This window comes from Lissotriton helveticus, chromosome 2_1 (genome assembly GCF_964261635.1).
Source record: "Lissotriton helveticus chromosome 2_1, aLisHel1.1, whole genome shotgun sequence".
Taxonomy (NCBI): domain Eukaryota; kingdom Metazoa; phylum Chordata; class Amphibia; order Caudata; family Salamandridae; genus Lissotriton; species Lissotriton helveticus.
This window is the reverse complement of record NC_136059.1, coordinates 1,024,491,103-1,024,506,285: the sequence shown is the minus strand read 5'-3', so window position 1 is coordinate 1,024,506,285 and position 15,183 is coordinate 1,024,491,103. Positions and strand designations below refer to the sequence as shown.

At 42.1% G+C, this 15,183-nt stretch overlaps 1 protein-coding gene across 4 annotated transcripts in view; it reads right to left on the bottom strand.

Moving 5' to 3' along the window:
* Positions 1-15,183, bottom strand: part of GOLM1 (golgi membrane protein 1) — a 723,783-nt gene that overhangs the window by 221,131 nt on the left and 487,469 nt on the right. For all 4 annotated transcript variants that reach the window (XM_078675795.1, XM_078675793.1, XM_078675791.1 and 1 more), the window contains exon 2: positions 14,960-15,109. In XM_078675795.1, the coding sequence (XP_078531921.1) occupies positions 14,960-15,088 (129 nt within the window). In that variant the 5' untranslated portion in view covers positions 15,089-15,109. The remainder of the gene's footprint in view (positions 1-14,959; positions 15,110-15,183) is intronic.

Below are 15,183 nucleotides of genomic sequence, written 5' to 3'. Positions count from 1 at the left end.
TGACATTATGTCTAGCTGCTCACTTTAAGCCTGCCACACTACATTCTGCATAGCACGCATTATCTCTCTTTAAGCCTGGAATACTTTCTGCCTTCAAAAAGAACAAATGATGGATGGAATACTGAACAATGTCAAACACTCAACCCCAGTACGAAGAGGTCAGAAGGGGGCGGAGCTTTAACAATCAATATTTGTTCTTCACTGGAAGAGACAATAGGTTGCATGAACTTAAACTCAGTCTGCCTCTCAACCAAAGCACTAAGGAGTAAGTAGTGAGTAAGCAGAATCTACTGATAAGTTGATATTACACATTTTTCAGTTATATCATTGTGTTCTCCTCTGCACAGTACCCTATATGTCAGTTCCGCTGCTAAAAACTTGTCGAAGGCTTGAAAACACCTACCAATTCTTGAACATCATTCCTATGAGTTGAATTCGATGCAAATAAATGTAACCTCTTTGGAGTTTCATGAATTTATCTAGCCTTAGGAGTCTTTGTCAGAGTTAGAAGGGTTGATGGATGAGACTAGTTTGGCTCTTCATCAGTCGGGGCATAGTTTAAACCAGTGCCACTTTGCCAGAGTTTGCTTTATACACTGTTAGCCTATTTCACCCAAGGGGTGGAAAGACAACCATTAAGGAGTCATTTCTCAGCTACTTTATTGAAAATAAATATATATTTGGATATGTGAAAGTTTCCTTTCAGGGATATCATTATGCATTCTTTTGTGATGACTGGGGGAGAGTTGTGATTTCTGATCAGACCATTGCTAAGTAATATTTGTATAATTTTACCTCATGCCTAAGTGACTGTGGAAAACGTACTCCACTACCACGAAGTTCTCCACTCACTAGGATTTTGCGCCCTAGGGTGTCTGATGAATAGTGGGTATGCCTCACGTATCCGGGCAGCAGCGGTACCCCAGCAGGGTTGCATACACGGGTTGAGGAACATCCCACAGAGAAATACCGCCCCCTTCCACGAGGATTGGATTGGAGCTGTGCTTCCATAAAGCTGCAGAAACTTTAAAACATGCCTATTTCAAAGTGGAATACTCTGCTAAAACAGGATGCATTGATTTAAGGCTAAGAATGATTACGCGTAAAATATAGTGCCGCAATAATGCTGCAAAATTTAAATGTTTGTGCCGCAAAATTTGCAAATTTATGCCGCAATTTCCTGGAGGGTCTGTATAAGGAAACAAAAAATGTCACCAAAGCAGAGGATGTTTCTTTACAAGGTTGTGAGGTCCACCTTTTCAGATGCAACCTTTTCATCCAACTGTATCCTTCTCTACAGACCTCCACAAAGCAATGTAACATTCTGAGACACACATCTGACACAATCTCTAACCTTCTTACAAAGTACTAAAATGCATCCTTTGTGACCTCAATATAAGGTTTGACCAACTTACTATTCTACACCCCAGTACCATCCCCACTGGCCTAGAGACTCAACCTACAACAGGTCAGTCCTAATCCCACACACATCGCAGGACACATTAGATGTCATCTTCGCCACCCTGCACCTAGTCACATTCTAAAGGACTACTCTGGTCACCTGGCCAGACCACTGCCATCTCGCCTTCCAACACAAGATACCGCCACTCACCCCAGCTAAAGTAATCGAACCCACTTTTCAGCCTTGGAACAAGCTGGATTTGGAGGAACTAGAAAACGTGCTTACTACTAATGCACACGTGGTCACAATAAATTCTGTAAAATCACTTTATGGATAGCTCCAGGAAGAGGTCATCTCTCAATTCCTCAAAAAACATACACATACCAAAAGAAAAAAAAACACCCCCTGGATGAATTTAGAGTTAAAGATCAAAAGGCAAATTGCTAAGCTTCAACGCAACAGTCTCCTAAAAAACTCTGAAGACAAGATACGCCTACATAGACATAACAGAATATATAAGTCAACAATAAAAAAACTATGCTACTCCAACTGGATCCATAATACAAAGAGTACCAATAAAATACCCAATTCAAGACTTTTGTTACAAACTGGTAAATCATTACACAATTAAAGCAAACCTGTTGGATTCCTACTTAACCAACAGATATAAACAGCCCCAAACAGGCTGTAACAAAACCATGAAAGGGAAGGCAAAACACAGCCTCTACACTCCTTCTAAGAACCATCACCAACTGAATTTCCGGATCTTGTCAAAGCGAGCCATCCAGCTGGCATGGTGCCCCTTTGACAATTATCCACCGAAAATCTTCAAAAATATGTTAACAACTTCAGTGGCCATCCTACTCATACATGCACCGGTTATTAATCATATCTAACCTGGATAATCAAGAGTCCGAAGGCTACAGAATCATAGTAAATGGACCATTCCTGCAGAAGAGCAGATGTCGCCCAGATATCACAATTCACCGAAGTCAACGCCATACTTTGACTTCTAAACTGGATTCTGCCCAGGAAGAGGCACTGAATTTGCCCTAACCTCAATCTGGGATGATCTTTAAAACACAGTAGACCTGCACTGGGTTGCTGTCCTTCTCTTGGACTTTCAATTGCATCCAACACATTGGCTCATGACACTAATCCAAAGACTTGAGGAAGTCGGACTAGAGGGCAAAGTTCTTGTTTGGACCACATCATACCTACACAATAGAATATTACCCACTCTCCCATGTTCTCCTATAAACCGTACAGCATTAAAGCAGGAGTCCCTCATGGCCCAATCATCTCACCCTTGCTTTTCAACATCTAGAAGAAATCAGTACGAGATCTGTTCAATGGTTTTGACTTCACCTACTCCACTTATGTACATGACATGCAGATACGTCTAAAATTGGAAAGCCCAAGGACAATGAAACATCCAAATTCTTCCATGATTCCCCAGTGGTTGACCAATAGCTGACATGGAGCCGCCTCAAACTGAATTTGTCCAGAGGTGAAATACTTACCTGCGACAACTGGAAAATAAATGGCCCTTATGCTCATGGCCTGATGATCTAGGACTAAAGTCAAAAGTATCTAAGGAGGTAAGCAATCTCTGAATCACCATGGGCGCCAAGCGGTCAATCAATGCCCAAGTGGATAAGGTAGCCAAATCATGCTTTCCTACAATGAAAACGCTGCTACTTAACTTCCTGCACCTAGGGTTCCCCATAAGGTTCAAACCACCATCTCTATTGTCTTGTCCCATCAAAACTGGATTATGCGAATGGTCTACATCACACTCACCTTTATCAACCATGAGCAGATTACTCCCATTTGTAAAGTCACAAGCACACATATCCCTGCCTTGAATGCCCTATTATGGTTACTGGTTGCCACAAGATCCAACTTCAAGGTGCTTTTTATTAGCCACAAAGCAATGCATGGCGAGGGACCACTCTTCATCAGGAAGAAAAATCAATTACATACAACAAAGGAACCTACCCTCAAGATGGCTCCCAGCTTCAAAAATCCTCCATGCAAAAAAATAAAAAACATGGGTGAAACATCGTTCTCTGTTCAAGTAGACAAATTATAGAATTCATCACCCATAAACATAAGACCTACTGACAATCATCTCAGGCTCAGAAGATAAGCCAAGAGCTGGCTCTTGCCCACATGACCACTATGCTCACAACAGTATGTACAAGAGATTAAAATCTCTGATGTATGCAGTGTGTGTGTTATATTCACAAATCTACACCCATGCACGCAGATAGATATTTATCAAAAGAGACTTTTGTTATCTTTACATACACACACATTTTTTAAAAATCTAAACTAGTTCTTATATAACAAGATTTTTATGTATGTACATCACCTGCTTTATTATCTCATTGTATACAGAAATATATACGCAAAAGAGTTTCTGATTATAAGTTTCCGTTGCTTTCTGGACCAATGCATTTAGGTCAGAGTGGAGTATGTGAATATGATTAGAGAAAAAAGTAACTATAATAGAAGAAGTGTAGGACAATATATTTTGATTTAGAAAAAATAAATTAATAAATACAAACAAACAAAAACAGTCTTCACAGTCATTGGTTATGTTTGAACATGTAACTATTATTACAAGTATGCACATATGAATTGGATACAGATACATAAGGATTTATTCCAAGTGCACCACTAATAATATGTAGAATGATCATGTATGGGTGTGTTATTTATATGATCATAAACATATTTTGATCTAGTTGTGAGTAGGTCAGTAAACATGCATTGTATTTTAATTTTAGCAAAAATAAGTTAAAAATCTATATATAAAAATAAATTTATATTTTGCATGACATGTATATGTCATAGTAGATAATACATACATCTTATTTACAGAAGTGAAGGAGCGTGTGTTTACGGCTTTAGGCCTCTTTTCGAACAAAAAAAAGTGACAGTATTTAAGCCTGATTGTAAGAAAGAATTAAAATATATTTATATAAAAATACTACATATCTCACTTCCTAAATATTTGTGTGTGTGTGTGTGTATGAGTATACACGTACAAATATGTAGAAAGGGAGACACATAATACACACCCACACACAGTATTATATATGTGTCATTGTATATTGAAATATGCTTCATGTTATAAGCAAATATATTAATATAAAGGGAAAAAATGTGTATACTACACAAGCTATATGTGTATATCTAACCTTGTATATAGTGGTGCTTCTGCTTACATATGGGTGTGTATATCGAGAGGTTTATGAATGCTACTGAAACTTTATGGTCATACATACATACATACATACATACACATACATTTCAGTCTTGGGGGGGGGGGAAAGAAAATACCTCCTTCAACCCTTGTCCCGTCCCTGGTCTTGTCCCTTGTCTCGGACCCTATATCTTGTGTCTAGTGTGAACTCCAAAACATACTTTTCAAACATCCCACTCCTTTTTAGCCAATCCACTCAACAGGTGCACATGTCCATTACTCCCAATAACAACTTCCTACTTCTGCCTTTTCTAACCCATTCCCCATCTTTCTATCTCTACTCAAAAACACTACTAAATACACAAAAACTTAAAGAGCACAAACAAAACACAACTAACCCACAAGAATGAAGAAAACAAAACATACTACTAATCTACTATTAGACTCTAGTCTTGGGTCCCAGAGTAGCATGCTTCTCGTCGCAAAATGGTTCAACCCCTCGTCACGGGTAGTAAGCACTATGTAAATTAATTTTACAATTACAAAATTGCACTATACTGTAGCATTTACATAGCACTGCATACGCCCTAGGTGTGATGCCCAAAAACATTTTCAGACGGGTAGCATGCTATATCGTGTGGGAGTGCGTAGTTGGCAGTGTTGTATTGTGTTGGGAATCTACATGAGAAGAGTTTTGGAGTTATGCATTAGTGATCACAGTGGTGCTTCGGTCTTCGAGCACAGCACCAACAGTGTGATGGAGAAGGAGCAGGGAAAGACAGGTGCACACAATTTAATTATAATCAGGACTAAGACATATAAAGCTATCCAGCATCAGCCAGGCCATAGCGGTAAAACGGATGTAGGTCTTCATAAAAAGTAAAAATCAGTATACTACAAACGCCAGATACAATCTGATCGGCATTACTAACTCGTTTTCTATTACCTGGTCTAGGCAGCAGCTTAAACAAAAGTAGGTCATGCAGACTTCAAGAAGGTCTGGGTCTCCAAAAACTAGAGTGGCTTATGTATGTTTATGCTCAAAAGATCCAATTATGGCTGCATTCAGATACAGAGGCAGGATTTCTAACATCGGTATTGTCGAAAATCCACCTTTTCTGAGTGGTCACCCCACATTTTTCACTTTTTGTTTGACGCTATATTTTTGCTGCCGTTTGAACTCTGTGCACTTTTACAATCCAAACCAGAGGTAAAGTGCCTTTGCTGTACATTTAATCATGGTTAAATAGCCATATTCCTAAGTGGTATATTTAAATTAACCTACAAGCGTCAAATATATGGCACAAAATAAAAGTTAAATGTTACGAGTGGACTGCAGCACCTATTGTGCCCTATACTACAGGGACAGAGTAAAACATGGCTTCAGGCCTTCCATTGGAGCCCAACAGGTGGATTGGGCTGGAGAGGCAGACCGTGGGTTGAGGGGTGTGTTGGACTGGAGTGAGATGGATCAGATTGGAGTGGGAACTACAGGAGTGGGGTGAGAGGGACTGGATTTGAATGAGGTCGCCCGAACTGTGGTAGATGGGATTGGGTTGGACTGGATTGGTGTGGGGTGGACTAGAGTGGGGCAAGATGTTTTGGAAAGGAGTGGGCCAGACTGGAGAGGGGCAGATTGTTTTGGACTGTAGCGGGCAGATTGTTTTGGACTGTAGCGGGGAAGATTGTTTTGGACTGGAGTGGGGCAGATTGTTTTGGACTGGAGTAGATTGGAGAGGGGCACACTTTGTATTGGCGTCAGCCACACTGTTTTGTATTGGCGTGGGTCAGATTGGAGTTTTCAAAAATTCCCGGTCTCTGCTCGAGAATTATTTCAATGTTCCCAAATCGCATTGGTTGTAACCCTGAGTGTGGGCAAAGTTGCTGAAAGCCATATTAAATCTCCGATCGGGAGTTCGCCTACTTCTATCCATTGATTTGGTCACATTGAAATAATTCTCAAGCAGTGACCAGGAATTTTTGAAAACTCCAATCTGCCCCACGCCAATACAAAACAGAGTAGCCGACGCCAATCCAAAAAGTCTGCCCCATTCCAATCTTCTCCAGTCCAAAACAAGCTTCGGATTAGCGTGGGGGCTGCCAGCTTCGGACTAGTGTGGGGGCCGCCAGCTTCGGACTAGCGTGGGGCAGCTTGTTTTGAACTGAAGTGGGGCAGATTGTTTTGGACTGAAGTGGGGCAGGTTGGAGGGGGGTGAGGTGGATTGGATAGTAGTGGGGTAGATTGGTTTGGGCTGGAGGGGGTGATTTGGGATGAAGTGAGGTAGATTGTAGTAGGGCGGATTGCTTTGGATTGGAGAGTGGTGAATTGGGATGAAGTTAGGTAGATTGGAGTGGGGCAGATTGTTTGGATTGGAGCGGGGCAGATTTAATTGGGGCACATGGCAAGTTTGGCTACTCCCTTTCCAGGGACAGCCTATACTTGGTCAGGGAAGGACAGTAGGTTGCACTGCTGGCATCCGTGTCCGACATCTACCCTCCCTGCTTTAAAGAGAAATCCTCTATGTATAGAGAATTTACAGTAGGGAGATCCTGGAGTTGTAAGAAGACTCTCTAATGAGGGCACTAGGGACACAGCTACACCAAACGAATTTTAAAGGGCAACATATTCAAACAATGCACACACTTCATGCTCTTGCTCGTTCTTATTTTAAGATCGATAGAGAACTAAAGAAATTGTAAATTGTGGTTTAATAACAGTCTAAAGTAATAACCCTTGGGTTGTATACATAGGCCAATACAGGAGGGAGTGAAAGTCATGAGAAGCCATTTTACCATACAACCGTTTACATGACACTATCATTTATCATTTAACGGATACAAGGCTCTGAAACTGTATGAAAGGAAATATATTACATATAATGATAGAACATGAATGTTAAGGTTTTTTTCTACGCCTCTATGCTTACCCATATCACAGATACTGTGCACAAATGTTTCCCTGGTTACTGCAAAAAGCAATGGAGACAATGGGCACCCTTGTTTTTTTACCTCTGGACAGGGTCCAATAACAAGATAACCGTACCACTGTGGTCATCACGCTTGACATGGAAATACTTACCACTTAGGATCAAAACAAAGACAATACCCTTCCAACCGCCCAACCTACACGGTGCACCATGCTACCCATGTAGGCAAGTGCTTCAGCGCTCCACACAGGGCTAGTAAGCGGTACATAAATGTTGCATTACAATACAATTATATGTTTGTTATTATTGGTCCTGTGCATACTTTTGCAGTAAGGTTGCAATTCATTTTATGGGCTCTCCATCGAATCATACATCAGAAATGTAAATAAACACCCCAAGCTAACAGTGCCCAAGTCCTACTCGAGTTCTGCCAAAGGGTGAGGAATATTTTGCTATAGCAAGTCCTAAATTAAGGGCCAGGGTGCTTGCTTTCCAAAACAGGTGAAGCACATGCATCTGTCATAACATTGCTTTTCGAAACCTATTTACCATCTCGTTTCCCTTACCCATCTTCCGAGCGGAGCAGCCCAATATTTTTGTTCAGCTCTGCGAGGCAAAAAATATTCAGTGCAGTGCGCCAATTTTAGACGATATTGAGAAACCAATACAGGGTGCGACTACACTGAAGTGTGGTTGAGGTGTTATAGCACTGCAGCTCAAAATTAGTTGTACTGATTTCACTCCATTTTTTACCAGCTTGAGTATCATCAAAGTAGCATCATCAATAAGGAATAGTTCGCAGACAGGCTGAATAAAGGTTCAGATAAAAAAGTCCTGAGGACAGAACAGAAGACGTGCCCTTACCTTCGAACCAGACTGTCAAAGCAGTAGTAGTTTGTGAACGTGTGCACTGTTGCCCACGTCACAACCTGACGGATATCAAGAACAGGAACTCCGCGTGCCAACGACCTAGCCAACGCATAGCAGATCTTAATACAGAGGATATCTTCCTTGTATGCACTGTGTTGTCTTCCTTTGCCCCTGACACCCCCACAAAAAGGTGATCGTCCACCCAATAGTCTTTGGAGCTCAAGGCTCTCTTGGGGTCCAGTCCAATGGATCCTCTTCTCCTCTTTTCAGGGGCGAGGCAGAGCAAAAGATGTTGGGAGTATGATGGATTGCCCAATGTGAAGAGAAGTCACCACTTCAGGCAAAAAGGCTGCCCTGGTCCTCAACACCACTTTATCAGGGCAAAGGGTGGTGTAAGGCGGCTGCACAGAGAGAGCCTGGAGTTCACTCAAACAACAAGTTGAAGGTGTGGTGACCAGGAATACAGTCTTCAGAGTCAGAAGACTCAATGGGCAGTTGTGCATTTTCGAAGGGAGGAACATGAGGCCCAAATTAACCTCCCACTGTGGCATCACGAAGTTTTAGGAGGCAATCTGTCCAACCTCAAAAAAAATCTCATCACAACAGTTGATTTGAACAAGGACGTCTGGTACTGCAAACGCAAAAAGACCAAAAGGAAAACAATATTTAATGGTGCACACTACAAGTCGTTACAGAGCCAGATATAAACAGAAAGTCAACTGATAGTCTTGTAACGGGTCCGTATTGGGGGTGCTTCCCTGAGGGAGCTTATGCAGGTTTTTGAGTAAGCGGACTGCTGATTGCAGAACTACCTCTGTTTAACTTCGCCTTTTTCTGGATTGTGGCACTTTACAAAGATACAGGTAGAAACGCTGCCAACCATTCGGCTGGGAGAAACTTTATTTTAATGACTTCTATGTGCAGAAATCCTTTTGTTCATATTTTGACTTCTTCAATATTATAGAATGTACACATATTATTGGGTTCTTTCCATTCAAACTCTTCAGCACTGTGTGTTCACACAACACTGAGCACCCTTTCACTTGTTTTAATGAATTTGTATGCTGCATATAAATACATATGGTCAAGAGAACTTTTTGTATTAGGAACATCATTTGGTCATATCCGCTTTGCTGATTTGTGGCACTGTACAAGGAGCTATTTTTAGTATTGCACAAATCATGAATTATGATTTGTAATGATACCGGTTGTACCTGGTCCTTTTTGCAGGGTTATTCCCAAACCTTTTGCCTTCCTCTGCCTACTTTTCTCACCTTCTTTTTGTTGGCTTTATGACTCTAGGCAATTTACAACTGCTCATCAGTGCTAAAGTGCATGTGCCCTCTTTCCTAAACACTGTAGGATTGGTTTACAGTGCCACTCACAGATGTAGCCTTTCAAACCGGTCTCAGGCCTGACAATGAAGGGCCTGTGTGCACAGTTTACTGCCAGTTGAAATTGGCATTTAAAGTTACTGGCTATGTCTTAAACCCCAATTTTATTACATATAAGTCACCCCTAAGGTAGGCTTAGGTAGCCCTACGGGCATTGTGCTGTGCAAGTAAAAGGTAGGCTGTGTGCCTACATGTGTAGCATGTCCTGGTAGTGACAAACAGTCTATTTTGTTCCTCACTGCTGTGAGACCTACTCCTCTCATAGCCAAGCATTGGGAATTCACATATATACTTTTAAGTGGCAATTCCCGATCAGAAAGGAGAGCTGTTGCCATGAGTGGTATGTTTAGAATAGTGACGATAAATCATACTTACTGGTGTAGCTGAATTTTACATTACTATTTTAGAAATACCACTATTAGAAAGTGGCAATTTCTCTGTGCTCATGACTCTTTATGCTTTACAGCCTGATTAGGCCTGGGTGACATCTACAATAGATGCATACTTTATAGACCACCACAACACAAGAAGGGCTGGGTGTTACAGAGATGACATCTGCATACTGATGGTCTTCCGGGGATGGGAGAGGCCATTCACTCTTTATATTTGTATAGGTTGTGTCCTGCCCCAACTCAAAGGGCTTATTTTTCCCCCTATTGATGTCTGGAGCTAGGGCTGGGTTGAAAGGGATTGTTGTACACTTGAAAGGATTCCTTTTGAAGTCTCCCCTTGAACAAAGACAATTTTGAGTTTAAGTAAAGGGGCTCTGATCCCATGATTTTAGACACGGCATGGACTTGTAACAAGATGCTGCTGGCTCTACAGACTGCACATTGCCAGAGGACTGCTGTGCTGCCACGAGGAAGTACCATTTTGACTGTCTGCTTTGTTGTGTTTGCCTGCTGAGCTTCAGGAGGGACTGCCACTATGCACCTGCCTTATGTGCTGACCAGCTGCCTGCCTACCTCTGCTCATGCCCAGAGTGCTCTCCAAGGGCATGTTGGTTTGTCCCCTGTATGGCAGAGACTCAGGACCAGAAAAGACACTGAAGCTATGTGTTTGCATAGAGCTTTTGCGAGAAAATGAAAAGCAATCTCCAGGAATCCCTGAACTTGTCTATTGGAATGCAGACCCTGGTGTTTCTGGCTTGTTGAGGCCACTACACGAAAGAGGGTCCAACACAGCTCAGGGCACACCGCCTTCCTATGCATAACTGAGTCCTCACCCCAGTGTTGGATAAGCTGCCAGGGGATAGTTAGATCTGCTCAGAGAATTTTCAGTGCTTCCTAGTCACCCAATTCAGAGAGTGGGTTCCCACGCCACTCTCATTGAGGAGAGACTACAGCAGACGGGAGGAACACCCACCTAGAAGCCACACCCATGTTACAGTGGCCAGCATACCGTCCTTTCCCGCTGTGGCTAGAAAGCCGCACTACCGCAGAAGGAAGACCAGCGGAGTTGCAGCTGATCCCCGACCAGCAGGTTGCCTCAACACAGGGCAATGTTGAGTCGAGCAGAGGGGGTCCCCAGCACCCAAGGACTGCCCTCCGCACAACAGATACTGTGTCCTTTACCCCCCGTAGTGGCATTGTGCTTTTTGGGCAGCAGGAGAGACCAAGAGATGTCTCCCACACCTGCAGTGAGACCTCAACCCCCGTGATTACAGCAGCTGCCCTGTGTGATTGAGGGCAGCTACACTTTGCAATATTGCACACAGGGATCCAAGGAGGTCTCCCAACTGATTCTGCAATTTGTGCCTTTCCCCCACCAGTTAGTGGATAAAATGTACTTGGGGGCATCTTTTCTGTAATTCATCAGTGTCGGCGGCCCAGACCATCTTCAGCAGTTGCTGTATCAGGAAACCTGTAAATGACCACAAGACATAGTAGGTGCACAGGGGCTCATGCGGCCTACGCTTTAGGCATGAAGACACTCCTTGCAACCAGGCCATTCTGATGGCAAAAACCTGCTAAAAGGAAGACAGGTGTTCCTGGATACTTGTTCTTTTATGGTTACTGATGTTCTTATGGTTATCTTTGGTGATTCATGTGCATAGCATCTAACCGAACTGCTGTGTTTCAAGCACTGATGTCATAATGTATGTGGTTTTATTCTTGCTTTGTCAGAATAAGGAGTGCGATCTCAGGATTTGCATAGTATGCACAGTATTTATGATTTATGTAATTTTGGTCTATATTTTTATGTACAATATATTCTATATTTTTATATAATCCTGTGGAGTCTCTTTTGTGGTGTGTTTATTGTGTTACTATCTGAGTGGGTCTCGTAAACTCGTTACACATTGCCTCTGATGATAAACCGGACTGCTCTGTGTCAAGCAACCAGGGGGTGAGCACAGGTTATCCTTGGTGTGCAACTTACTTGCCCTGACAAGAGTGGTGGGTTCTGCCTGGCTTGGGTTCATACCCTAGCCAAACAGAAATCAATTTCTAACAATACCTAATAGGACACTTTTGCATGTTAATGTTTTATACCCTTGTCTTCTTGGATCTACCGGTGGCTCATGTGGATTATACTTCCTCTTAACATGCCTTGGTAGATGAAACAGACTTCACTAAATGGCAAAGACCACACCCTAGGAGGCGCTAGTCCTGTTGGGAACCAGTCGTTTAAAAAAAAAAAAAAAAAAAAAAGAGAGAGAATATGCAGGATTAAAACTGCTCTAAATAAACTTAACCAATCACGCATCTAGAAACAGACCGGGAGGAAGGGACTGCCTACTATTCCTCGAGGATGAAAGCAGACAGGAGAAAACAATCAAGAGACGAGAAGCAGCGATTTGGAACGCAAGACCTTGGACTGTCCTCCTAAACTGCCCCGCAGAACACCATTCTGCATCCCACATCTTATGCCATGCCACTAAAGAATCTTACCACATCAGTCTCATTTGTTCCATTTTCACCAGCTTACCCGGCACTATAGAATTTGGTTTAGGCTATGCTATATAATCTGCAAGATTCTTGTTGCAAGCTGTCCTTTTCAGGCAAATAAAGTAAGAATACCTATAGGTTAGACATTCTGAAGTTTCGGACTGTCAAACCATAAAATTAACTATTTCAACAGGGCTTACCTACCTGTGTGCCACCTTACCAAAACTGAGCCGCATCTTCATCTACACCCCAACCTCTTGAAAATCATTACAAAAATTAGCTGTTTAAGCTACGTTCTGTATTGCCAAAGTTTGCAGCTGCTATTGGAGTGATCTTGCATTTCTCTTGTTTTTGACTTGGCGAGAGGGTGAAGTTCACATGAAAAAAGAAAGAATACGCAAAAGCGCACTCATTTTTTCCCCATTAAGTTACATAAATATTGTATTTGTAGTCCTTTACTTTTAATTGTTGTTTTTATAGAAAGTTGTTGGTTGCGTTCTGAATAAAATCCTGAAGCCTGCAGAGTCCTTTTTACCAGCTAAAACAGAATTTTCCACTGACCAGTAAAAGATTTATTTTGAAATATTTAGTGAACGCTGCTTTAATGAGAAAGGTTTCCTTTCAATACCGATCAGTGAACATCATTAGAAAGCACCATGATAAATAGATGAAACTAACAATCTAGTAAGGTGTACTTGTCAAGGCACTTCAAATAGGACACACGAAAAATCTGCCTCAGTTATCAAAAATTGTTTCCAAACATTCAATGTCTGTTCTTAGTGTGTTTGGTGGCCCACTGTTGGGAGGCCCTCACGCCTTAATAGGAGATTGTGTTAAGAAGAACCAATTACTTAACTTCTTTAACACTCTTTTTGGTGGATACTCTATCTAATCGCAGATTCCTCATCTTGTGAATATTACCCAAGGAGTCCAGCTCGTTCTAGAAACTCATAGGTGGAGTCATGCAACTCTATATGCGGTCCTGCTTGTCTCTTCCAACACCACTCAGAGGAGCTGACATCAGCTATTTTCGAAGGCTTCTACGGGTCCTCAGACGAAGAGGCCATTGGCAAATCGGCTTGAACAGTGTGCAGATCTCCATTGAAGGACCTTTTCAGATGGAAGAGTCAATTTCACTGAACGTAGAGGTGGGAGGGTGGTGATGAATCTGTACATATGGTATACATCAGAAAGAGCGTTGCTGAAGGTAAGTAATTTGTGATACGTCTAACGACAGATTCCTTATCTCATGAATAGATATCTCAGTAGTACCTGAAGGAGGGTCTGTGGAACTGCTCAGACCCAAATGTACTGCAGGACCAAATGGGCAAAATGCCAATACCAGCAGATGTGAAAGTCAAGGCAGCAGCCTGACAGATATCCAGGAAAAGCCTCCGTGTGCTAAAGCAGTAGTAGGAGTCTTGGCTTGAGTAGAATGAGCCCTTAATCCTTCATGTGACAGCTTTTTAGCTAGAATGCAGCATATTTGAATGCAGATGACTAACCATATAGAGATACTTCTTTTCTGCAATGCTTTGCCCTCCTTTTGCTCCCAAGCAGCATACAATACGTTTATCTTTCATTCGATGGTCCCTGGTTTGATCTATGTAGAAAATGAGCTCTCACCCCTTCTGACCACATACAAAACACATCATCACCGTGAGGCTCATCACCGTGAGGCAGCTAAACTATCAGTGATTTAGGTGAGCTGGGGATGGGGGGGGGGGGGGGGGGGGGGGTGCGGATTGCAATATGCAACAGAAATGTGACAAGTCAACCTTTGCAACGGGCCGTCCTCTAGGTAACAACGTGCGCCGCTACGTTTTTAGTAATTGTTGGACCGTTTGAGCTAAAAATCTGCAGATGATGCAGCAGAATAATTAATTATGTGGTACATTCTTAATTATATGAAAACGCTGCGGCTACACAATGGCATAATTCCAGTGACCCTGGTTTATGAAGAATACTAGAACACCTGTAACTTTTGGGCTGGGGTTAGACTTTAGAATAAACACTGAACTATTTATTTTTTATTAGCCTGTGTTGAAATGGTTTTCCTCATATGAAACATTGTTGCATGTTTGTATTGCAAGAAAAAGATCGGCATTTAAAAATCAACGTTATATTGCGTATATTTCCCATAATCAGCCCCAAAAGAAACCGAAAGTGCAAAAGCATGCAAAAATAAGCTGAATGTGGATTTGAGAAACTGCATTAAAGACACACAAAAGCGGACTGTATAAAGATTGTAGTGTTCCTACCTGCAATTCAATACTGCGAGAGCTTGAGATCCAGTAATTGATTCCGAGAACGAGCACACATGCCAGCAGCACGGCCACCAGGAGAGGAGGGGACTTCATCCCTCGGCGCCCGTTTCCAAGCCCAAGCATTTCAGACACAGGAAATTAAATCTGTCAATTGAAAAAATGGCGTCACACAAACTAGAGACACAGAATTGTAAGTGGTACTTAGAGAGCTTTGCTTA